Here is a 27,192-nt window from a genome sequence, read left to right on the forward strand (position 1 = left end):
GGTGTCAAATTTTGTTTTCTAACACTCCTGTGAAGTGCCTTGGGACATTTTACTACATTAAAGTCGCAATATAAATACAAGTTGTTGCTGTTGTTGTTTGTTGAGGTCAAGTTCCATGGTGCCAAACACTCTGATATACCTCATCCAAGTGGCCAAAATTCATGTGCAAGCCTTGATAGTGAGTCCCGACAGTAAAACTCAACTGTGGGGAAAATAACAGCCACACTTAAAATCCTTTCCACACCTGACAGTCATTGTTGCACCTAACTCAGGGCTGCTGGCATTTTAGTGCTGACTGAATACGGTCCTGTACGGTTACTGGACAAACTCTTTGAGCTATTTGGGGAACCAATGAAAGTAAGTACTCTTGTTAATTGAATCCTGACAGGGCTGGGGAATGTATGTGGAACTAATACCACTGATTCTACATATTACTGTATATACACACACACAACAACAACATGCATTTTTAAAATTAATTCTCTGGATGTGGGCGTTACTGGCAAGGCCAGCATTTATTGCCCATCCCTAATTGCCTTTGAGAAGGTGGTGGTGAGCCGCCTTCTTGAACCGCTGCAGTCCGTGTGGTGAAGGTGCTCCCACAGTGCTGTTAGGGAGGGAGTTCCAGGATTTTGACCCAGTGACAATGAAGGAACGGCGATATACTTCCAAGTCAGGATGATAGGGGAACCTGGAGGTGGTGGTGTTCCCATGCGCCTGCTGTCCTTGTCCTTCTAGGTGGTAGAGGTCGCAGGTTTGGAAGGTGCTGCTGAAGAAGCCTTGGCGAGTTGCTGCAGTGCACCTTGTAGATGGTACACACTGCAGCCACGGTACACCGGTGGTGGAGGGAGTGAGGCCTAGAAATTCAGTTGCGTTCGCCAGCCGTTAGCGCCATAAGAGGGGTAGATTTCGAGCGATAGGCACTTAGCGCCCAGGCGCAGTCCGATCTGCGCCTACGCCCAACTTCAGTTGACATTTAGCGCCAGCGCAAAGTGTTTGCGCGCGCTCAGCTGCGCGCGCAGCTTATGACATCATTTCGTCGTGCAACGCCGTTTGTGCGCCCCAAACCGGAACTTCAGTGGCGCCCGCCCAATGTGGGCGTGGCGCTGTTAAGAACTGTGAAGTGGAACGCAGCAGAGGCCCTGGGGGCCTCGGGGAGCGCTAATTAAAGGGCACTTAGACTGAACTATAAAGGGCAGCCATTTTGCTGCAATGACTTTAGTGCTACGGATTTCTGGACAGAGACCAAGGAAGAGACCTTACTGAATTGGGCCAACATAGGAGAGGTATTTTTGGCTTCTGGCCAGAGCTTGCAAATTTGTCTCATTGTGATTTCACTGTTTGCAAGTATATTATGGGGGCTGCATGGGGTTCCAACCCTCAGTTCCAGCATTATGTGTGAAGGGCTCGCAGACGCTGTGTGAGAGGGGCAGCCATGCCTAGACGCAGAGGGGCCATCAGGCGTCGGCAACGTAGGCCTTACCCACTCAGGGAATACCGCCAGCAGGTGTCCTATCTCACCATGACTGCCGCGCATTGTGTTAAGAGGCTGCGCTTCAGAAGGGAGGTGGTTGCAGAGATCTGCCAGCTGCTTCACAGAGATCTGCGTCCACAGCTGATGTGCAGGACGTCTCTGTCGGTGGAAGTGAAGGTCACGGTGGCTCTGAACTTTTATGCAAGCGGCTCCTTCCAAGCCGCTGCTGGGGACATAGCGAACATCTCCCAGTTCGCCGTGCATCGCTGCATCCGGCAGGTCACCGATGCCCTTTTCGCAAGGAGACACCAATTCATCTCCTTCCCCATGACCCTAGAGAGGCAGGAGCAGCGTGCAGTCGGATTTGCGAGGATCGCCGACTTCCCCATGGTGCAGGGCGCCATTGACTGCACGCATGTGGCTATGCGGGCACCTATCGACAATGCCGAGGATTACCGCAACCGGAAGGGCTACCATTCCCTCAATGTACAGCTGGTGTGTGACCACAGGCAGCGCATCCTAGCTGTCAATGCCCGCTTTCCAGGAAGCAGCCACGATGCATTTATCCTGCGCCAGACTACTGTGGCTGACATGTTCCAGGCACAGCCTCCCCCAAGAGGATGGCTTATCGGGGACAAAGGCTATCCTTTGTGTACATGGCTCATGACCCCGCTCCGCGCGCCCAGGACCCCTGCTGAGGAGGCATACAACGAAAGCCATCAAGCCACAAGGAACATCATAGAGCAAACGATTGGCGTCCTCAAGCAACGGTTCCGCTGCCTAGATCGTTCCGGCGGATCTCTACAGTATTCGCCGGATAGAGTCTCCCAGTTCGTCGTCGTTTGCTGCATGCTGCACAACCTGGCTATCCGCAGGACTCAGGCACTGCCACCTCACATTGGACCACCACCTCAGGAGGACGAGCAGGAGGACCATGAGGAGGAGGAGGAGGAGGAGGAGGAGTACCAGCCCAGGAGGGAGCCACAAGGTCCAAGGGCCGTCCGTCGGCGGCTTATTGAACGACACTTCTAGGCCCCCTGTCAGGGAATGGCTTGTGGCAATGAACGCACCTGAATGCAGCCGCTCCGCAAGCCCTCAGCCGGTTAACGCAACAACCACTTGAAACATCACACATGGACAAGCTGAATAAATAAAAAGCTTTATTTAACAAACTCAGGGCCCTTCCCACATGAAACCCAAAAACAGACAAGACCCCCAAAAAACAGTCAAAAACATATCTCACTCCCACAACCTGGGGAGGAATAACAAAACTTGTCCATCCAAATGGCCTTCATCCTCGGCCTTACCAAGACAAACCCCCCCATACAGAACACAAACACCCCCATATAAAAAAACATTTGGCAACACACTCTACTTTGTGTGCCGAGAGGGCGAGTCCTTGTCCAGGCTTTTCCGGCCCCTGGCCGACCTGCTGCTCCGCCTCAACCTGGGCCCTGTGGGTGTTGCAAGGCTGGGGGAAGGCTCCTGAGGGGCACAATGCGTGACGGCAGATGCCCTTGGGGGTCGGCCTAGACGAGCTCCGGCCCTGGAGGGGCCGGCTGCTGACTGCTGCAGCTGGGCAGCATCAGTCTCTCCAGCAGCTCGTCGCAGCTTTGCTGGGGGAGTGGCAGTGGCGGCTGCAGCAATGGGGGCAAGCTGGCTGATGCCAGGTGCTCGCTGGTCGCCAGAGACACTGGCAGTCGGCCGGGCTGGCACTGCAGCAAGCGCAGCAATCTGGTGAAGCCCAGACCGCTGTGCTGCAGCAGTGCGGCGGGTGCCCTGGCGATGCGTGCGTGACACAGCGAGTGTGGCAGCAGTGAGTGCCCGTACTGCCCTGGTCTGTGCCCGCATCAGACCAGCCAGTGACTGCACGGCACCACTCATCAACTCTGCACTCGCTGCCTGTGCTGCCCTGAAATCGGCCCGACTCGCATCCTGTGATGCCCTGAATTCTTCGTGACCCCTGGCCTGTGCTGCCCCGAATTGTTCGTGACCCCTGGCCTGTGCTGCCGCGAGTTCTTCTAAACCCCTGGCCTGTGAGGCCCCGAAATCGGCCACACTATGAGCCAGGGACTCAATGGCCTCAGGCAACCGTCCCACAACCCCCATGAACTCGGTGTGCCGACGATCCGAGTCCGCGGACATTTGATCAAGGAGGCGCACCTCCTGGGCGAGGACCGTCTCCGGACTGGAGGCTGGACTCTCCCTCTGGGGAGAAGGCCGCCGAGCTGCCCGACCCTTCCCGCGTGGCTGGACGCCACTGGGCCCAGCAACTGCACTCCCCTGCAACACTTCCCCCCTCTGGGGAGAAGGCCGCCGAGCTGGCCGACCCTTCCCGCGTGGCTGGACGCCACTGGGCACAGGAGCTACACCCCCCTGCAACACTTCCCCCTGGCTCTCCTCCAGGCAAGACGTGTCCCCTCCATTGCCATCCCCTGGCGCGGATGAGGGTTCCCCCGATGTGCCGCCTTCCTCTTGCTCCTCGTCGTCCTCCTCTTCCGAGGGACTGACACTCGCAGCCTCAGGGACCTCCTCCTCACCAGCTGAAAGCAGGAAGGCACAAGAGTAGCTTTAGAGTGAGGACAGGGCGTCAGCGAGGGAGGCATGAGTGGTGGCATTATGCGCATTGGTCGGACAGTGGCAAAGGATGTAGATCTGAAGCGCAAGGGGAACGAGAGAGGTCCAAACGCTCATGTCCTTACCATTGGGGCCCAGCACAGGGTCGGCATCTCCAATTGCAACGGGGCCAATCACCCGGGCACCCATGAGTCGACCCACGCGCTCCTCCAGGTCACTGAGATCCTGGAATTGGGCATGGCCTCCCCCGGTGACAGTCCGGCTCTTCAGATTCTGGGCCAGCTTGGCCTGCAAGAGAAAGGACGGCCTCTAAGTACAGTGTGGTGCCCTGTTGTTGTGTGCACTGCCTCCCATGGTGGAATAGCTTGGCCAGTGTGGTGCCCTGTTGTTGTGTGCACTGCCTCCCATGGTGGAATAGCTTGGCCAGTGTGGTGCCCTGTTGTTGTGTGCACTGCCTCCCATGGTCGAATAGCTTGGCCAGTGTGGTGCCCTGTTGTTGTGTGCACTGCCTCCCATGGTCGAATAGCTTGGCCAGTGTGGTGCCCTGTTGTTGTGTGCACTGCCTCCCATGGTCGAATAGCTTGGCCAGTGTGGTGCCCTGTTGTTGTGTGCACTGCCTCCCATGGTGGAATAGCTTGGCCAGTGTGTAAAGTGCAGAAAGTGCTATTGATGTTCATGCCAGTGCCATAGCTGCTGGAGGAGGGCTGGCCATTAGGCCTTTGAGGTCCCTTTGCCCATAATGTGAGGTGCACATGCAAGGATGAGGAGGACAATGGAAAGGGTACTCACCCTGACCAACCGAGTGAGGTCGTTAAACTTTTTCCGGCATTGGTCACCAGTCCTGGGGACATCGCTGTTGGCTGTGACCCTCTGGGCGATTTCCCTCCAGGCTCTCCTGTACAGCCTCTTGGGAGCCTTCTTGCCACTGTCCGGGCACAAGATATCTCTTCTCTTCTCCAAACCCCTAAGCAGCACCTTCAAATCATGGGCAGAGAAGCGCTGCGCTCGCTCACGGGCCCGCTGCATCCTTGCTGGCGCTATTTCTCTCCAGCAGCAGTGTTTAGGCCTAGCTGGAGGGCTGCAGTATCCAGGGCGTGGCAGCAGACCAAGTCGACCCTTCCCCCTTTAAGAGCTGGCCGGCGCCAGGGTGTCTGCTGTCAATCAAAACATGACCGCACCTACGCTGCGCCCGGCCTCGGCGGTATCAGTCTGCCCCGCCGGCTTAGCGCCTAAAGATAGGGGTGCAACGTCAGTTTTAGCGCTCGAGCAAACTCCTTGGCCAAAGCTACTGAATATCGGCGAAGTGGCCTCCACTTTCCGGCGGGCGCAAACTTTAGCGCCCGCCCGACTTTACCGCCCCAAAAGTGGCTATACTGAATTTCTAGGCCTGAATGTTTAAGGTGGTGGATGGGGTGCCAATCAGGCATTTATATAGCACGTTTAACATAGTAAAATGTCCCAAGACGTTTCACATGGGCATTATCAAACATAATTTGGCACACACGCATGTGGTTCTTTAATCCTATAAAGTCTAATTGCTATAAGTAAGCACAATCTGAAGTCACCCAGAGTTTAATTATTGTTCAGTCAGGGAACTTTATAAACTGGAATATACTTGTTTCTTATGATTACAGCTCAAAAGTAGCCAGTATTTTAAAATTGTTTTTGCATCTAGAGTAAAGTGTAATGTCTGCAATATGACAACTACATACGGAGGTACTGGCCATAATATTCCAATCCTCCATAGATACGGGGGTGGTGCCAGAGGACTGGAGAATTGCAAATGTTACACCACTGTTCAAAAAAGGGTGTAAAGATAAACCCAGCAACTACAGGCCAGTCAGTTTAACCTCGGTAGTGGGGAAGCTTTTATAAACAGTAATCAGGGACAAAATTAACAGTCAATTGGATAGGTGTGGATTAATTAAGGAAAGCCAGCACGGATTTGTTAAAGGCAAATCGTGTTTAACCAACTTGATCGAGTTTTTTGATGAGATAACAGAGAGGGTTGATGAGGGTAATGCGGTTGATGTAGTGTACAGGAAACTTTCGATTTACCGGCACCTAAATAACCGGAAATCTCGGTTAACCGGCAAAATTCAGGATAAGGTTCAGGTAAGTTTTACTTCATATTGTACTTGCCTTCCTCGATCTGTTGCTGTGCAAGGGTGTGGCTGCAGCTGTTGCTAAGCTACAGACACGCTTGGAACTTGTGGCCATTGTTCTGAACCTGTTGCTAAGCAACAGGGTTTGTTGCTTTATACGGAGCTCTCATCTCTCCGTATCTTTTACTATAGCTTTCGGTTATCCGGAATTTTTGATGAACCGGCACCACGTCGGTCCCGGATAAAAAAGTTTCCTGTACATGGATTTCCAAAAGGTGTTCGACAAAGTGCCACATAATGGACTTGCCAGCAAAGTTGAAGCCCATGAAATAAAAGGGACAGTGGCAGCATGGATATGAAATTGGCTAAGTGACAGGAAACAGAGTAGTGGTGAATGGTTGTTTTTCGGACTGGAGGAAGCTATACAGTGGTGTTCCCCAAGGGTCGGTTCTAGGACCACTGCTTTTCTTGATATATATTAACGACTTGGACGTGGGTGTACAGGGCACAATTTCAAAATTTGCAGATGACACAAAACTTGGAAGTATAGTGAACAGTGAGGAGGAGAGTGTTAGACTTCAGGGAGACATAGACAGGCTTGTGAAATGGGCGGACATGTGGCAGATGAAATTTAACGCAGAAAAGTGCAAAGTGATATATTTTGGTAGAAAGAATGAGGAAAGGACATATAAACTAAATGGTACAATCCTAAAGGGGGTGCACGGACAGAGGGACCATAGGGTATGTGTGCACAAATCATTGAAGGTGGCAGGGCAGGTTGAGAAAGCAGTTAAAAAGGCTTACGGGATCCTGGGCTTCATAAATAGAGGTATAGAGTATGAAGGTGTGGAAGTTATGATGAACCTGTATAAAATACTGGTTCGGCCCCAACTGGAGTACTGTGTCCAATTCTGGGCACCACACTTTAGGAAGGATGTGAAGGCCTTAGAGAAGGTGCAGAAAAGATTTACAAGAATTATTCTAGGAATGAGGGACTTCAGTTATGTTGATAGACTGGAGAAGCTGCGGTTGTTCTCCTTGGAGCAGAGAAGATTGAGAGGAGATTTGATAGAGGTGTTCAAAATCATGAGGAGTCTGGACAGAGTAGATAGAGAGAGACTGTTCCCATTGGCAGAAGGGTCGAGAACCAGAGGACACAGATTTAAGGTGACTGGCAAAAGAACCAAAGGCGACGTAAGAAAAAATGTTTTTACACAGCGAGTGGTTAAGATCTGGAATGCACTGCCTGAAAAGGTGGTGGAGGCAGACTCAATCTTACCTTTCAAAAGGGAGTTGGATACGTATCTGAAGGAAAAGATGTTGCAGGGCTACAGGGAAAAGGCAGGGGAGTGGGACTAGCTGAGAGTCAGCACGGGCTCGACGGGCCGAATGTCTTTCTTCCGTGCTGTAATCATTCTATGATTTTATGATCCATTTTTAATATGATAGATAGGGGGAGAAATTGGGTGAGTAGCGCCACCTGTTAGCGCCTAAAGAGGCAGTCAGTGGCTGTAAGTAGGGGCGCTAATGGTGGCGTTAGGCATTTGCGCTGCACCGCCACCGATGACGTCATCGGTGTGCGCAGCGCCCCATTCGTGCCCCGTTCGCGATATTTGGTAGCGAACGCTGCAGTTGCGCCGCTCGCTACCCGCGCCCGGTTCACGGGGCCTTACTGTGCCGGCAGCGGCACAAGTTAAGGTGGAGGTGCGGGGCGGCCGCGTTTTCGGCGGCTGCCTGCCAGCACCTCCGTCCCTGGCCTCCTAACCCCGCCCCCCCCCCACGGCATTGCCGGCTGTTTCCCGAGAGCCCGGCACTTCTCCTTGGTGTCGGGCTCATTTGCCGGCACTCGCGATCGGGGATCGCGCTGTTGCAGGCACCTCCCCCTTAACAGTGGGAGGAAGGCCTGCAGTACCGCAGCGTGCCGTGCCGCAGCGTGTGGCGCTGCGGCACGTTGCACTGCGATAATCAGTTTCAGCGCCCTAAGAGGGACGCGGAGCGCCTCGAGCCTCGCCCCGTCTCCCTCGAGCGGCACTGAAACCGAATTTCTGGCGATCGGTATCACTCCGATCGCTGCGCTAAATCCTGCGCTCAGGCGACTTTTGCGCCACTTTGGCGCCCCAACCCAATTTCTAGGCCATAGAGTGATAAAAGATAGCTAGATATAATAAATTGCTGAGAAGTTACAACTTTAATTGCAATCAAGGTGTTCAGAAGAGATCACACTCACAAAATCAATCGGTGACGACTGAACTAGATCACAGATCAAATCACCCTCCAATTTTCTCCCCCCCGCCCCCACCCCCACCAATCCATCTCCCCAAATAGGATCTAATTTTATGAAGAATGATGAGGCTGAGATTTGCTTTCCATCTGTAGTGCGGTGGGTCAGTACACTGAGGTGCTGTATTACCATTATTCCACTAGTCTAGTAAAAGCCATAAATTGGACAGCCACCCAATTCCTGTCAGTAATGGCAATAGGCTCCAGCACTATGAAGGCTTATGAAATTAGACAAAAGGGCTTTTATAAAATGTAAAAGAGCAAAAACATACTGAAACTGTGACGTAATCACTAAAAACGACAAATCTCATCTCTAATAGGATTTGGTCACTGCTGCAATCTCCAAAGTAAGCATTGTAAATGTTTACAGAAAATGTCAATGTAAACACTCAGATACTGAAACTGTTAGAGTAGGTGTGTTAACAAAATCTTCCAATCAAGCATGTGTTTGAATTGGTATTGTGGCAGTTTTTCTCCACTCTTGGTTTCCCCATTCCACAAATTATCTGCTATTCCTCATTCAGAGATTAAGGAAAAACTCGTTCCAATGCAGTTACCAATTCTTGCTCTGGAACTGGCCACTACAAAGTGAACAATTACAACCTACAGTAACTCCCCATTCTGTTTTTCCTCCATCCTTCCTCCTGTGAAAGGAAATGCTCACCTCCACTCCATGCCTCCATCAACGAGAACACAAATACATTGCTGAAGGAACCCAAAGTCCAACACTCCCTGACACAATGTGCTGTATACATAATATAAATATTAGGCACCTCCGACATTGCAAAACTCTGTCAGTACCGCACTGAAGTGTTAGATTATGTACTGAATGAAGTCTTGCAGTAGGGGTTTATCCCACAACTTTCTAATTCAGGGGCAAGAAAGCTATCACTAAGCCAAGTCCTGTGAGAGAGAAGACTACTTATAATCACAAAACTAATAATCAGAAAAGTATACTGGTATACCAAGGCTCAGTATCACTGATCATCGCAAAAATGGAGCATTTGGAACTCAATATTTTAAGAGCATAAATTTGATCATGAGAAATAAAAATTATGAATATGTAAAAAGGTTATTTCTCTTGCATACAGTTTACCCTCGCCTCCTTTTCCATTTTTATGGGTACATTTCCTTCTGTTTGTATCCATTTATTCTCATTTTATTACTTCAGAAACTTTTCTTATCACTATTCTAAAAGTACAATGTGCATCATTTATTTTTGACCCTCAGCTGCTGCTGTTTGGTTTGACGTGTTGTAAATGTTTAATTCTGGGAAGCAACCCTATGGGCAGGATTTTCATTGGGCCGTGGAGGCGGGATTGGAGGCGTGTGGGGGGGTTAAAATCCCGAAATCGGGGGGCATGAACCCATCCCACCCCCAACCCGCCTCCATGCCAGTTTCAAAGGAGGCGGGTACCCAACCCGCACTGGGACCCGCCTCCCCGAGGTGGGAAGGGGATTAGTGCCAATTAACTGCCTGTTAACAGGTAGTTAACAGGCAGTTTTTAGCCTAATCCCTATTTTTATCCCTGAAGTGTGTGATTCCCGACGGCTCCAAACCACGCGAGGCGGGCCGTCGGGCTGAAGGGCTTGAGATGTCCGGTGTTCAGGTGAGTGATGGGTGCATGAGTGCAGAGGTAAGTGTGTTTGCAGCCTTCCTTCCTTCAGGTCTCGGGAGTCCCTCATCTCACCGGCACAGAAAGCAGAATGGCCGCGATCTGTCAAAAATTGCAGCATTCAGCTTTCTGTTCTGGAGAGATCTCTAAATCATCCTGAGAGGAAGGAATTAACTTGGAGTATAGGTTGTCAGTGTTTGACAGCTTCAAACAGCTGTCAAATGCTGATATTTCATTTGTCAAAAGGTCTTGACAGATGAAATGTCAATCTGTGACATCACCTGTTGCCGGGTGGCCCTTAATTGGCCTGCTGAGCCCGCTGGGCAGGCTCAACAAAGTCAATCAAGTCAAAATCGCATGGGTTGGCTACAACTCGATGGAGGCGGGACTACAACCCCAAAAGTTGTAGTCCCGCCTTCTACCCACCTCCTCAATGAAAATCCAGCTCTATGTGTCATGAGATACTCTCCATAATTATTTACAGGACTACTGAAAGGAGAAGATAGTAATAGTAAAGATGGCACAGCACTCCAGAAGATATAGGGCCCAAAGTTCCTCTTTGAGGGCTGGTGCCAGTCCTATTTGTACCCATGCCAGCAACTTGTGGATTTTGATGTGACTAACAATTACAGTACATTATTGTTGGAGGAGCTCCTTGTGCCCATCCCTCCTGGGTGCTTAGTCAAACATGGCTGATGAATCAGAGCAGGAGGGCAGCAACCATATTAACCATCTCATTTACAAACGAGTTTGTCTGTGGCAGACATGAACCGTCAACTCTGTGCCTGTGACACAAATGGTAAAACAAAGTGTGTCTGTCCTGTTGGCTGACTCTAAATTACAATACCAATGGGCCTATATTTAAAAAATAAACTTTCAAAAAGACATTATTAATCACTTTGGCACTCCTTGGACCATCTTTTATAAAGCAAGCATCTGCTCACTGTTCATAGGTCTGTTTTAAGTTTTTCTTCCAACATTTCACCCATTTACACAGGTAAATTGAAACACATTCCTTTTAAGACAGAGTTTAAGATATCAAGCTTGTTAAAAAGTCAATAATTACCTGCTCACCCCATACAGGCCAGTAAGATTTCAGATTTAATCCTTGCTTTGTGCTAAATTAGCTGATCTCAGTCAGGGTTGAGTCAGATGCTACAATTGATCTGACACTCCTCAGAGAGCAAACAGCCAGATTTCCTGCTCCACTTCATTACCCAGTGTTAGAAGTGCGCATGTGTGGGTACGGGAGGACAAGATCAAATACAGCGGTGATACTCCCGCAGCCAATGCCCACTCTAAAGGAACACGTATGAATAATGTGCGATGTACCACAATGGAGCTAGCACTCATGAAACCACACCCAAGTCATGATTTCACATTTTCAGATGGGGAGAAAAATGGCAGAAAAAAAAGTTATCAAATATTTTCTAATCTCTTGTACTCGTAAAGAGTCGTTCTCAGAGCATTAACACACAAGCCTAGTGCTTTGTATCAGTCAATCAAATAAATAAAATCTAAGCATCTATAATTTACCATCTAAAGTCTTGCCAGTGGAAAGGTTTTTATTTTCCATATCTGCAGGAAATTCAGTCCAGTTCATCCACACAGAGGTGACCTGCCATTCTAATTAAACCAAAGCAATAGTCAGTTGCAATTTTGTTGAAGAAATGGTTCAACAGTTACAGCATGGCATTAAAAAATTTATAACCTATTTAGCCCCTTATCAGAAAAAGTCAAATACTTTTGCTGCGACATAGTGAAAGAAATAGAAGCTGCTTGCATTTGATCCTTTACAGCTACCGAGGGCAAAGTCTCCAATTTCCACAATAAGTTTTAAGATCCTGCCGTTTAATTTGCTTCTATTAGGCCTCCTTAGGGACTGGCCGGCGAGGGTGGGGGTAGAGAAACATCCAAATTATCCTTAGGGAATGGAACCAATTATACATTTTCTATACATTCAACAGCTACAGGAGAAATGTGCTCATATATGGCTAAATTTAAAATTTAAACATGCTGAATTTTAAAAATGGGACATCTTTTTATATAGATTTTGAAAATCTTGTAATGAACAATCTGAAAACCTCTAAATAAAAAAAAACAGTGCAGAGAAGGGGAATTTTTATGAAGAACAGGAGTGTGTCTTTGTGAATGCAAACCTGCGAAATCAGGTACCAGGTGTGCCAGATGTGCTGTGTGCATATCAATTTCAGACATGGAGGTATTCTGTAATTTTGTTAATTTCACTTGTTCAACTTGTAGCCTTTTCAACTATACAAGAAACAACTGAATTATTACAAACATCAAAAAATATTAAATAATAGAAATTCCTATGTTACCACTTTAAGACTTTTTGAAATGTTCGAATTATTCTTTCTTCAAAATTAATTTGGAACACTTAAAGTTGCTAACTGCTGCTGCACAAGCCCTTTACAAATACCTTGTTGCAAAAAATAAATTTACCACTGGATCAGCTTGGGCAGTTTTTTTTTGGAGAGCCTCTGCCTTGCTCCTCTCAGCATTAAGATGACTTGATACTGCAAGTATTTAAGGAATTCATCCCCACAAAGGGGTCAAATAGAGGCCAAAAGTTAGCCTTACAAGTGCTGCACCATTAACCCTTTAAGCACAGAAACTGCTGCACATGTTCCACTGGCAGGAAAACTGAATAAATGAAAACACACTGAACTATAGCTCCTGGCCACATCAGCAGGGGTTTCAATTCAATGCCTGCATGTTGCTGAGGCTTACAGCTGCATAACAAGTTATTAATTTTATAAATTAAGGGCATTTCAATCAAAGCTTATCCTGCAACATAGGATAAACATTTCTGACAAAAATCTAATTTTTCAGCCATTTCTTAAGCAAATTCCAAGTTAGCATCATCCCACCAATTCTTCAGAATTGTTACTTGCATATTCAGTGATGCTACAAAAATATCAAACGTCTATCTTACTAGTTTGCAAACCAGTATTTGCAGTTTTTAAATAATTTTTTCTGTCCTCATTTTGGATTAGAATACTGCAGCCACATTTGTAGCACTCTCTGATAAACCCTGATCTGAGATATAATGTTTATAATTTATGACTGTCACCAGTAGAAATCCATGCCTTTCTAACAAGCTTTTAATAGGCGACATAAACACAATTTCATATGTATGCAAACATGCTGAGTTATCTCTTTTGCTTTGTAAAGACTGCTGACGAATAGCATAATGAAGAGGATATGGGGATGGGGAGAGAGGAAATAGCCAGCAAGTTTCTCCGAATATACATGTTAGAATTCAGTTTTTGAGTCTGACCACACATATGAACATTACCCTGGACACATGCAAACTGCCTAATACAATGGGATATAATTTGCAGAAAGACCAGCTAAAGAAGTAAAGTTACTTATCCTTTTTTACCACTAAACAAACACAGGTTTGGAACGGTGCGCCTGCCTGTCAGAGCAGTGTACCTTGTTTTCTTTCATAACTTTATTACAAAAAAGGTAGAGAATTTTTTTTATTGTTTTGTGGTTAATATTATTATACCTACATTAGCAGTTTCTCCATTAACACTAGGCTATTTTAATACAAAATGACAATAGGGCCAACTTTACAGTGCAATCTGATTCACATAAACATCACAAAGGGCATCAACTACAGAAAGAACCACAAGAAATTTCAGATCTTAGTTGTTTTTAATAATACTATCCATACAACGTGCTCACGTGTGTGCCGGAAAGGGAAGAGGCAAAAGTGCTTTTTCGCATCAAAGCATGGCACAACACATTGAGCCTGGAGCACAAGGTTTCTTCCTTGCCTTCTACAACAAGGTGATAATGGAGGATTTACCCCAATACTAGTAGCGCTTCCATGTCTGCAGTCATCATCCAAGTACTGGCAATGATGGGAAGTTAATGATTTTGTGATGCAGACAGGGTTAGTTGGGTGGGAGCAAAGAGGGTCCATACCTCAATACCAGGAGAGCCAATGTATGGCCTGCATAAAATCAAGCAATTTTGATGCTGCCCAATGGTGCAGTCTTAAACTGAACCAAAGTTACTGCTGCACTAAGCAAGACATCTTACTATTTTTTTTTACTGAGTACACTAGTGTCCCTTAATTGTAAGAGTCCAGCACAATTTAAAAAAAATTCTAGGTGGGGGGGAAATTCGGTTGCTTTGCGCCTCCCGTTGGCGTTAACTGGGCGCAAAGCCCCGAGCGCCCGGGCATGGCGCCGCTAACGCCTTCCGCGAAATTCAGCGGGAGGTTAGCAGCGGTGGTGGCCAGTAGCGCCCCGCACCTCCGGCGATGATGTCTTTGCCGTGTGCAGCGCCCCACTCGCACCCCGGCCGTAAACTTGGCTCGCGCCCCCTGACCTACCATCGGACGCTATGTCCGACGGGGTCAGGGTGGGGTTTTTGTGGCCGGGGCGGCGCAAATTAAAGGGCAGGTGCCGGGCTGCCATTTTTTTGGGGCCGCCTGACAGCAGCTGCCCCCTCTCGCCTCCCCCTGCAGGGTGCCGGCCGCGATCAGTCAGCCCGGCACTCCTCTTGAATGCCAGGCTCTTTTACCGGCACCTGGCTCCCCGGTGGTCTAGCAGGGCGCTGGTGTGTGCTGCGCTAGTCCCCTCCCCTTTAATCGAGGGATGAAGGCCTGCAATACCACGGCGCTACATGCCGACGTGCGTGGCGCTGCTGCACGTAGCGCCGCTGCACATAGCGCCGCAATATTCAATGGGAGCACCCCAAGAGGGAGGGGGAGCGCTCCCAGTAGCACCCCACCTCCTGCTTGGGGCGTTACCATTCAATTTTGGGCATGGGGGCGCTAACTTTTTCCGGGTGCTAAAAGTAGCACCCCGGCGAAATAAGAGCTCCAAAGGCGGCGCGATCCAATTTCTCCCCCTAGGCCTTTCACTTTAATAAATAAAAAGTAACTAATTGTGTTTGCTTTTGTTGCACATTGTTTACTGCATGTGATTTAATATTATAGCTAATAGCATAGGAAGACAATACACATTTTGTTGTCAGTGGAAACAAAAAAGATGTCTGGCATTGGGCTGGGTTTTCCCAGGACCAGGGGGACCTGGGAGACGGCGGGAAATCCGGAATGTCAGGTTTCCTGGCACGCTGTGGAGTTTTAACGGCGTCCAATCCCGTGGCGGGTGTTCCAGGCCCGGGGTGGGGGGGGGTCCGATCCCTGTCCCCGGGGTGGGGGTGGAGTTGCGATCCCGGGGGTTGCGGGCTGATGGTGGGGGAGCTTGGGGGGGCCAGGGGGAAGCTCTCCTGCTCCTCCCGGCCCACAAGCATTGCTCCCCGAGGCGGAGGCCGCCTCGTTGCAGCCACCGAGAATCCCGAGCCCCGGGATCCCCAGCCGCCTGCAGTAAAACCGGCAAAGCAGGTTAAAGTAGATGACTCGTGCCTCATTGTAATATTTAAATTGGCGACCCGCCTCCTGGCAGCGGGTTGGCAGCCCGCTCCCCTGTCCCGCCTGAGTGAAAGGTGAAAGTGACTGGGTTGAAGTTGGGGTTCACATTTTTTCAACTTTCACTTCCCCCCACCCCCCCCCCCCACGCCTCCAACCCACCCGCTCTTACCTCAGAAAATTCCGCCCATGGTACCTACAACGGCGCCTGCACCTTTCTAAGCAAATATGTCTCTGGTAACTTTACAGTTTGTAAATGGTGAAATCGGGAGCACGAGAGGGGCAGAACATTGTGTATTATAAAATATTACTGTGGTAAGCCATTTCCTTTTCACAGGCTTCAGTTCAATCAGTAATCAAATCAAAGACTACATATCAATTTTTAAAATAGAAATACAACTCATTTCTAGTCAAGAACAAAAGATACAACTAGGCAACAATCAATGCCTATGCTGAAGCACACATTTCCCTTCGAGGGAAACTGATTTTCACTCGCTCTGAACATCCTTGGCCTCTCTCTCTCTCTGCATTAGCCTAAAGGCAGTCTGTAAATTACACTCTCTTTAAATTACAGTAATTTGCCTGGTTCTGTTGAATTCTCTCCTTCAGACATATACAAAACCCATTTCCGCAGCTCAAATTCACCTTCATAGGTGTCAAGAGCAATCGATGGCCATGATTTGAAATATTTTTGCACATCAAATGAGGAAAACTAGGAACATTCTAAATGCTGGCTTTTTCTTCATCTACTCAACACTACATAAGATACAGAATAGGGCAGATTAAGTTGGAATAATTAGTTCATTACAAAAGCACTGAATCTAAACTCTTTTAGTTAAGAGTAATTTTGAAAATTCCTGCCGTTCGTCATAGCAGACGTTATTTTTCTTGACAGATATTTAAAAATACAAGGCACGTAATGCAGGCCTAAAAAAATTAAACTGGAATAGATCCTATTCAAAATGTTACTGGAAGGCAGAATGCTTAATCTTTCATTGGCTCCTACCCTGCAGCACAGGGTCAGCTCAAGTCGCAGTGTCGGGTCACTAAATCCTGGTCTGACTGTTTACATCGAGCTTAGGCAGTCACACAAACTGCATATTAATATGAAAAGAGACTACATTTAAATGAGTTGTTTCCTGTTAATTAGGTTAAAAGCAATGCATGTTGGGTTGCAGGTTGTCCTTTATCAAAGAACACTATTCAAAGGAATTACTGTTTGCACTTAAAAATGTGCAAAAGTTGAGCCCCCACATATCCTTTCCAGCTCAGATTTGTTTAAACCCGAGTTTATCTCCAATTGCTTTGAGACTTTTTCAGGCACCCAAATTATATTTTATAATTTGTCGTTGTATAAATAAAACAGACTCTGCCATTCTGCCAACGTCGCTGCAGGTTGTCACACAAAATGAACTGATGTCTATGAGTCTAATACCTAGCCTGCAAATGCATTGCAGCATACAGCTGCCCGAACACACAAGTGGCTTGTACGGTTTCAGAGCTAAAACATGTCAGGCCTGGTTCTGCTAAAAGTGTTATTAACTTTTGTCCCACCCAAGCTCTCCAACAGAAATGCCATCACTGCGGAGTACTGCTCATCCTAGTAATGCTATCAGTAATGGCACACTCGCTCAGCCCCGATACTCTTCCCAGGCATGGTCTTCTCCAGCTGCAGCTTAATTTCCTGTGACTTGCCTAATTACTGTAATTAAGGATTAATTGCCATTAATTATTCACACATAAGCTCATCGCAAATCATGGGGTAAATGTCTTATGAAAGCTGCCATACAAGCCATGTATAAACACACTGGGATGCTCCAGGCAGGCAAATCTATCACTCAGCCCTGAAGCGAATCTGTGCACTCTGTTAAAGAACTGCTCCATGTCCCTCAAATCACCCGTCTTTTCAGGTAAATGACATGTTGAACATTGGGTCATGTTTCATATTCTAAAATGACAAACAGGTCACTATGACAAAAACAAAAGATGAGAAGGATGCGGTAGGAGGAATTTTATTGGTAACAGAAAAAAAGATGCCATTTACAAAGGCCCATGAAGTTGTATCAACACAATGTATTACTTTTGAAATGTTGCCCTGGGAAATTTTTTTTTAACGAAGCAAAAATGTTTAATTATTACGATGCTGCCTTTTGCAGCAGACTGATGCACAAAACGTTTTAATTTAGATACATAACATTGTGTCTCTGATTAAAACATTTATGTTAATGGACCTTCTGTCGGGTATTTAACATACCACAGACTGCAACATTATCTACAGCTCTGTTATTACTGTACTTCTGTATAGAAGCTACATTAGACAAAGGAATCTTACAAAGCGCACAGTAATCTGAATAAATGGAGAGATCTGACCAAAGCACCATCCTAATCCAAGCACGCCATTTCTCTCCAAATTATGTGTTTAGCAGGATTCAGCTGCAGCATTATTACAATTCTTTCAATAAACAGTGCAAAACACCACTCATTTATAGACTACCTGACCTTCGCCCTGCATTTCAAAGAAATGTCTTCCACAGAAGACAATAAAACAAACGGTGATGCAATGAACCACAATTAATTTCATCTCTTGCACGTTGGAAGGTCGAATCCATGTTGATTTTATTCCCCCCCCAATCTTCTGATGATCCAAAGTATGAATAGTCAGCATTCAAGTAAAACCCAAAAAAGATTCAATTTCAGCATCCATCCCTGAACTTAAATAAAGCCAAAGCTTTATTCTGAATACTTGTCCCTTATATTACAAATTCTGGAGCACCAGGAAACGTTTGTCTTGCAGTATTACTAATCATGATGTAGAAATGTTCTTGAAAGGATTAATCTGAAAACTGTGAGCTCGGTGTTAAATGTGCTATGTGGTGCGGTGCTGAGTGTTACAGTCCAGGCAGGTCCCAGGATCGATGCCTGTTCTACGTTCAGTGCACTGACCTCATCATCAGGCATGTTGGGATTTTGGATCTTCTATAGCAATCTTCTGAATATTATAACAGCAGTAAACAGAGAACTTAAACTGTTTTTTATTCTCAAAGGGTTAAAAGTTTTTATTATTTCTAGGTTAAAGAATGTATCAAATTAACGAATAGAGAACTATTTCGATTTTGATTGGATATTTGGGAGCTTAGATCAGTATGCGGGTGGACTATTCCATTCAGACAAGATGGACTATGCTCTCGTAATCAAAACCAATTTCTCCAGTCAAATTGGCCTCTTTCAGTTATAATTACAATGGAAGCCTCTTAATTAGAGCACCCTGTGGTGAGCAAAGTGTTTCTTTTATCCAAACACTCCTATTAACTAAGCACTGTAGAATGAAGAATAACTTGGTTCCTGAAATTACTCCTTTAAACGAATGCCCCTATTATCAAGCTTTGCATTACTTTTTATGTATTGTATCAATTTTTTTTAAATGACTAGGTTTGGCCAAAGGAGTATTTGATATTTCAGAACTCCGTCACTCCCAAGTAGTAGTTGTCTTCAAATCTTAGGCTCAACTAACAATCGTACTTGGGCTTTTACCAGAGAGGAAGCCCCAGTACACTCAGCTTGTCTGAGAAAGTGGAAAATTGGTCCTAGGTGGGAATTTGGATCCTATCCTGCACCACCCAAATGTACAGTCTCCTCCTGTACTACTTGAGTGCACTAATTTTGATAGAGTAGAAAGAGAGAGTGTTTCCACTTGTGGGGAAGAGCATAACTAGAGGCCATCAATATAAGATAGTCACCAAGAAATCAAATAGGGAATTCAGAAGAAACTTCTTTACCCAGAGAGTGGTGAGAATGTGGAACTCGCTACCACAGGGAGTGGTTGAGGCAAATATAATTGCTGTATTTAAGGGGAGGCTAGACAAGCATATGAGGGAGAAGGGAATAGAGGGTTATGCTGATAGTTAGATAAGGAAAGACGGGAGGAGGCTCGAGTGGAGCATAAACACCGGCATGGACTGGTTGGGCCGAATGGCCTGTTTCTGTGCCGTATATCCTATGTAATCTCTTTATGCACTGCACCAACCTCTTCCTATACTACCCATATACACTACTCATGCATACTACAGCAATCTCTTCCTTTAGTGTTCATGTATGCTACACTGACACTTTCCTGCAGCATAGCACAATAACCCCATCCTGTGCTACTTGTGCACACCACACCCACTCCACCTTACATTAATTGTGTATTAATTCCATCCTCCGCCATTCTAATGTTACTCCCAGCAATTTGCCTATGAAGTGGCATTAATGCTATTGGAACCTTTGCCTCCCCAACTAAGGCTAGTAGAGGAGAACAGCTTTATGTGCTTCTACTTGCAAAATCACCCATCATTCGTAAACTTAAAGGGGGAAAACAAGTTTTCACTAACTAAAATTTTATTTTAAACTAACGTACATAATACACCGAGTACATAACATGCAAAAAAATTACCAAAGTCGAAAAACTTCAATGTTTCAATTTCAGCAAGTGATTATTAGTTAAGCAGCCCTGACGCCTTCTAGTCACATGCTGTAGACAGGCAGACACTGATACCTAAAGCTGCTAACACCTACCATCCCAGTTCACAGATGCATCACCATCAATGTCTTCTAATTGATACTTTCCTATTTATCGTCACCTTGCCACTCAGCCAGCTGCCGAGCAGTGCCATGTCACTTTCCATTTATGGACTCCCAACTCCCTTGATCTGGGTAATTAGAGTTTATGTGTTAATTGGTGTAAATACAGAGATGGGGCTTGCAGGCATAAATTTCAAACCTAAGCCATAAATTGTGTGGCTGACGAGCGAGGAAAATGCTTAAACCGGAACAAGTGTCACGTCCATTTCCATCATCTGAAAAATGCTGATTTGTTTGATGACAAAATTGGAATGTTTATGTTTAGTTAGGGTTTAATGAGCAGAACAATAGCATCAACTATACAGGATGCACTACATCATGTGACTGCATAAAATCATTTACTGATGCAAGAAGATTCTGGTGAACTTTAGCTGCCTTTCTAACTAGGTCGAAGGTTATCGAGTCTCCGTAAGCTTCAATATACACCCCTTACTACTCGGCATAATTACAATGAGGCAAAATGTTCTCCAAACATAAAAGAGTAGCCATGACTACATACTATATAATATACTACGGTTATATCCTACGTGTCAAATTGTTTGAAGCTGATTTTTGACAAATGTCAAATTGGTTATAGAGGAAATACATGAACATTTTTAAAACAAGGGTTGATTTAAACTATGGTATTAAACCCCCAAGGAGAAGCACCAAAGCCGCTCTCTTAAAATTAACAGATGTCTACCAAACAGTTTGAAACAAAGAAATGCAGATGCGAATGTAATCAGCATCCAAATGAGCTTCTTGCAAGACCCTTTAAGGCACATCTGAGTGCAAGTACTGCCTACCTTTCAACTTGCAAATGACAGTGTCACTGAAAGCCATCCTTCCATCAATAAAGCTGGGTCATGAATATACAAAAGCCAGCAGCAAGGCTGCATACCTCCCGCAGTTAAACTTGGCCTAATTATCCAGGCTTTTTTCCCTTCATTTTGTCCAAAGGGTATACTCTCAGTCAGCTGTTGACCAGCCTGAGGCATAATTAAGGTAGGTCATGCGCACTGACCCTCACGTGGACAACTAATATCGTTAAATGTGGACACCAAATGTCATCTTTCTTATTCATCAGTACAAAGCTCCCCTCCCTTTTAAAATACCACGCTGCTGCCATTTTTAACATCCCCCCTCTTCAAGCTGTCATCTCGCAGTGGTCGCTGCCAGCAGAGTGAATTAGCATTCTAACTGATGTGCTGCTATTCTCAGATGATTTACTGTGGTAGGATAACTAATGGCCTCCCTACTGGAAATGGAACCAATAATCAATGTCTCATCAATGTAAGAGTACCAATTAGAGCCTCGGTTACACAGCCACAATACCCGAACAGTCCATCCAAGGTCAGCAACTGTTTCAACTGCATAAACTGGTTAAAGAAATGACATATCTATCATTAGACCAATTTGATTAAGCATGCTAAAATAGAGGAAAGAAGAAACTGCATACAGAGCCAGATTAAAGAAAAGAAAAATCTTTAAAACAAAATAAGACAATGCTATATGTAAAGCAACATTCTGTCCATAATAATTTATAGGCAGTCATGATAAATACTATTTGTACATGACAGACACATGAAATAATAAACCTTGCTGCTATAAACATTACCAAATACTGACACTATTGATTTATTAAGTCCAACAGTGACATCAAACAGAATAACTGACACAAACAATGTCGTTGCTTTAAGTGCCGTTTGTCAGCGATTAATTCTGCCAAACAGGTTTAGTTATGCTGTGACTGCTGTCTAGCACTTGTCAATCCAAGCAAGAATTACTAGCACCACACGCGTGGAAACTTATGCTCAAAGCTGTGCTGTTAGCCCTCATTACCCCAGTCATTGTAACAGAGAAGCAAGGCTGGCCCCTGTTTAATATGCATGTTAATTATGTAAATTATTAATTGGGCTGGTGCTTTAGGTCTTGTATTTTATGCCTGGATTAAAGTAAATAATTGTATCTAGCATCATTTTGATCCTAACCTGTGAATGACATGAACTGGTCTGAAAATGACATTTATATGATTTGGCTTCTGCACAGCAGCTCCATTAGGTTACATGTGTAAACCGTGCTCATGAATACCTCCACGCAAGACAACTACACTTCAGTTAAGAGAAGCTGCTTCAAACAGCACTTGAACCTGTAAAGCTTTACATAGGTTTCATCAATTAATCAAGAAAATATTATTTTCCAATCAACACCATTTGGGGCAAAAGTGAATTGTTTATATCAACATTATCAAAATAAACATTAAATTTTTTGTGGATGGTACAAGCACATTCCCAATTATTACAGCATCACCAACACTCAAAGGCTAGGGGAAGTACTTTTATTCAAAGCACTCCCTCCCCTCTTGTATAGAAGAAAATAACATAAATTCCAGAAATTTCTTGCCATTTTAGTAAAAAAAACAAATTTTCTTGCTGATGTGGCAACCCTTGAGTCAGATTTTCCTCGCTGTGAGGTCATTTCATGATGCCGTAGAGAGGAAACACCCCTGTGTCACTCCATAGGAAATGGCAAAGACTGCAAATTCAAACCAAGTTGAGAATCATTATGGAGCATTCCAACCTTGGGAAACCACGCCACATGCTGGGGGGCAGGGATGCAGATTTCCCTGCTGGTTTCTTGGGGTCAGGCATCTCCAGAGCTGCTCTCAAGCCAGTCTGAAGTCACAGCCCCAAGTATTCTCTATGGACCTGGACAGGAACACACAAAGATGCTCTCCACCAGTCATATTACAGAGTGGTCGGGCAGGGTGGCAGAGCAGGCCTCACCATGTCAATTTCAGCAACAAAATTAATGTCTTTATTAAAACGTCAGAGAAATTTCTGGAATATATATTATTTTCTTCAATAAACAAGGGGGTACTTTCCTTCCCACTTAATTGTCTTAACTCTTACATATTCATGGAGGGTGAGGCTCAGCCTTAAGTCTTATAGCCCACCACATACTGTACCACACACATTGACACCACTTTTTTTTTTAAATGCAACATTAACTATTTGAGGAAGAGATTTGAAGTTCAGTTTTCAAATATGATTAGGGATATCGGTCTTATATTTTTCTGCAGCAGGTCAGAAGGACTGAAAACTTTAATTTTTATAGATAACCAAATCTGTCAAATACAAAGTTAATGGCTGAAATGAGAGAGACGTGTGGGGCTGGGGGAGGGAGAGGTGGATGTGTGGAATCACGAAAGAAAAGTGAGTGAACCTCTGTCTTGGTGGGAAAGTGCTTGCCTTCCCACAGACAAATCAAGCAAAAGGTCAGCCAGCAGTATTCTGATAAAATGGGACGCCTGTTGTGATGTTACAGTGTAAATTTAGTGGCAGTAAAATGAATCTGAAACTCCTGACTATAGTTCTCTCCCTTACAACAGCAATGGCCAGTTCAAACACCAGTAACTATAGCAGCTACTGTGCATGACAAATGTTCTTGAAGAAGGGAATCCCTAGATGTTAATTCAAAAAAGTAAGTTTTGCTAAGCCATCAGTGAGTAAAAAAATGAATTATTGTCAGGTCAGATAAATTTGTCTAGAATGTGAATGAAAAACAAAGACTGATTTATTTTCCCTTTATCATTAAACCAAGAACCAATATTAACAAAAATTAAAATCATGGATGACATGGATTGAGACAGCTGGTATGGGCATGACAGGAGTAGTTGACATACATTGATCCAGTCATTCAGATTCTGTTCTGCTGACAATGTTGTGACAAAACACAAACACTGAAATGTGTTTTTGGTGCTCAGTGCATAAGTGGGCAGTTACATGCACGGGATGAAAAATGTAGTCGGAATGAGATAGGGTTCATTCAGCGTGACGCCAACACGTCACCATGCAGAATGCTGAACACACATTTAACTAGCAGTGTGCATCATTTTATGATCGTTGAATGCATTCAAATATTTAATTAATTGCAGCAATAATCAATACACCATTCAATTACAAAAATAAGCATTTTGTAGCATTACCAAAAGCAAAAATTAAAATCAGTTGATCAATGTAAGTGGATACTGTAAATCACCAAATATATGGCACCAAAAGTAACCTTTTAATCCATTCTTTCAAGCCCCAAACATAGTCCCTACAGTGACAGCAGCAACAGTCACATAACATGTCTGAGATCACAGATAAAACAAAGAAGCCCAGTTTCAAAGCCACTGGTCCATTCATGATATTGATAAATAATTTCACCAAATATTTCTTTGCCTTTTTGGAACATTCCTACAAAATCTTTAATAATTAAAAACACATGCTTTATTGTCTCACTTAAAAGACATTGGGCTAAAAATTGAGTAGCGCCCCAATTGAGGCGCTAAGTTTGCCGGGGTGCTCCGGAAAAATTAGCGTCCCCGCGCCGGAAATTGAGTGGTTGCGCCCCAAGAGGGAAGCGGGGCGCTACTGGAAGCACCCTGCATCCCTCTTGGGGCGCTGTGAGTCAATATTGCGGCGTTATGTGCCGCAGCGCCACACGCTGCGGCACGTCGCGCCGTGGTATTGCAGGCCTTCCTCCCCTTCTTAAAGGGGAGGGGCCTTGTGCAGCGCGACCTGGGGCCCAGCTGGGCCCCCGGGGATCGGGAGTGCAGGCAAAAGAGCCTGGCACTCAAGAGAAGTGCCGGGCTCTTGGAGCGCAGCCGGCACTCCGCGGGGGGGGCGGTTTCAGGAGGCCGGGGACGGGAGCGCAGGCAGGTGCTGGCAGGTGGCCAGCAACAAAAATGGCCGCCCCGCACCTCGCCTTTAAATTGCGTCTCCCCGGCTGCAGGTACGCCCCCCTGACCCCGTCGGACATAGCGTCCGGCGCTAAGTCAGGGGGCGCTCCCGAAGATCGTGGCCGGGGCGTGAGTGGGGCGCTGCGCACACCAATGACGTCATCGCCAGCGGCGCAGCGCTGCAGGGCTGAATTTTGCGGGAGGCGTGGGCAGTGCCGCGCCTGGGCGCTAGTTGGTTTGCGCCCCACTTAGCGCCCTCTTAAGGCGCTAACGGGAGGCACTACCAACTGAATTTTCCCCCCATTGGCTCTCCCGATGGCTTAGCGAGTATAAGCACCACCCCGTGTGGAAGGTTCCAAGTTTCATCACACAAGGTAATCCATAAAGACTATATTTGGTTTACTTTTAGAATTTAAAAAAACATTTTCTAAGAGTTGCCATTTTGTTCACATCCATTTGAGGTATGGTGAAAGTAACAGAACTGTTTGCAGCAATTTTTCAAAAAATTGCTGTCCAAGCTGTATTACTCCTTCCAGCTGGTCAACACAAGACTATCGGAAATACACTGCATGATCGACACTATCTCTTCACATGGGTATATTCATCTGTCACCAGTCCCCCCTTTAGCACACAAGAATGGAGATATCATTTTCTTTTGGAACCAGCAAATCTGAATTGTATTTGCACAGAAGGGACAGTTGCAACAATCATAAATCTGCTTCTAGTCCAAAGTGGTGTTTGAGAGCTATATCTGCAGCTCATTCGAGCTCATTTATTACTTTGTATAATATAGACACACAGGTCACAAAAGTGACTGACTTTATGTTACAATAAAACGGCTACTCAAGTAGAGGTTGTTTGTAACAGTACGTAAAGAATAGATGTCACAACTGCAACAGAACATGAATGTGTAAAATTACAGGAACATAATCTGCACATTTTGACACAAGAATATGCCGTTTCTAGACTTGGTGGCACAGAGGGTTAGCAGACTATTCTTTCAGAGTGGTGAACCTGTGGAATTCTCTACCACAGAAGACAGTTGAGGCCAATTCATTAAATATATTCAAGAAGGAGTTAGATGTATTTCTTAAGGCTAAAGGGATCAAGGAAATGGGGGGAAAGCAGGGACAGGGTACTGAATTTGGATGATCAGCCATGATCGCATTGAATGGCGGAGCAGGCTCGAGGGGCCGAATGGCCTACTCCTGCTCCTATCCTCTATGTTTCTATGTTCACCACAGAGGTGTGGATTTGAATCAAGCCCAAACTAATGGCAATAAAGTCTCCTCTCTCTGTCAGCTGATAGGGTAATAGTTTGAACAGTCTCAAAAGAGTTCTGAGTGGGTACAGCCCCACAGCACAAAACTGCCTAGAATGAGACACAAATTGAAAATTTCAGTCAATGGCTCAAGTGAGAAATTAAAAACTTCATACTGAAACAATTGGGAAGTTCTCCTCAGAGATTAAGGCTATTATAGCAGTAGAAGAATCTTCATTCTGTATCTGGCTGTGCTGCACCTACCCTTGGAGTCGACAACCAACTTTAATGTAGAAGAGCATCCCATGGCACTGCAGAGGCAAGAGGGGGAAAAAACCGGCGCCAAGCTAAAGATGCAGAGATTATACAGGGTAATCAAAAGCTTGGTCGAAGGTGTGTTTTAAGTGTCTTAAAGGAGAAGAGGCAGAAGGGTTTGGAACGGGAATTCTAGGGGGTGGGACCTAGCCGGCTAAATGCATGGCCACCAAGGGTGGGCGGAGAGAGGGAGAGCCAGAGGAAGAGAGAATTCAGGAAGGGCGGCTTACAGCTGTAAGAGGTTACAGAAATAGAGAGTGGTGAGGCCACGCGGCCTTTAAACTCAAGGATCTGAGGTGTTGGGGGACCGAGAGCAAATGTACATTAGTGAGGACGGGGGTGATGAGCGAGTAGGGATTTGTGCAGGATAGGTTATGAGCAACAGAATTTTTAAAGAGCTGAAGTTTATGGAGGGTGGGGGATGGGAGGCCGGCCAGGAGAGCGTTGGACTAATTGAGTCTGGAGGTGACAAAGGCATGAACGTGGGTTTCAGTGGCAGCTAGGCTGAGGTAGGGGCTAAGACAGGTAATGTTATGAAGGTGGAAGTGGGCAGTCTTTGTGTTGGAGAGGATATGGAGTCAGAAGCTCAGCTTGGGATTGAACAGGGTGCCGCGTGGCAAATAGTCTGGGTCTAGAGTTTACTGGGGTTTCATAAAATAAACTAAGAAAAAGTGCCTAAAATATTATATATATGCGCACATATATTTGTATGTTATATAAAACATTATAACTTATGCAAGCCTGTTGTGATTCACTAATTTGAACTGAGACTGACTTGCTTTAGTTTAAAAATGTGATCTATTTTGATGTATCTCACTCCTGAAAATAA

The 27,192-nt window shown here is 45.7% G+C and overlaps 1 protein-coding gene across 6 annotated transcripts in view; it reads right to left on the minus strand.

The window, feature by feature from the left end:
• Window positions 1-27,192, minus strand: part of pbx3b (pre-B-cell leukemia homeobox 3b) — a 188,042-nt gene that overhangs the window by 78,210 nt on the left and 82,640 nt on the right. Inside the window, exon 1 of one of the 6 annotated variants that reach the window (XM_085965617.1) lies at window positions 11,589-11,671. The exons of the other annotated variants lie outside the window; for them this stretch is intronic. Within the exon in view, the coding sequence (XP_085821743.1) occupies window positions 11,589-11,655 (67 nt within the window). The 5' untranslated portion in view covers window positions 11,656-11,671. Of the gene's footprint in view, window positions 1-11,588; window positions 11,672-27,192 lie in introns of those variants that run through there. 6 annotated transcript variants of the gene reach the window in all.

Source organism: Somniosus microcephalus, chromosome 23 (assembly GCF_052327205.1).
Source record: "Somniosus microcephalus isolate GS21.2 chromosome 23, FLI_Smic_1.0, whole genome shotgun sequence".
NCBI lineage: Eukaryota > Metazoa > Chordata > Chondrichthyes > Squaliformes > Somniosidae > Somniosus > Somniosus microcephalus.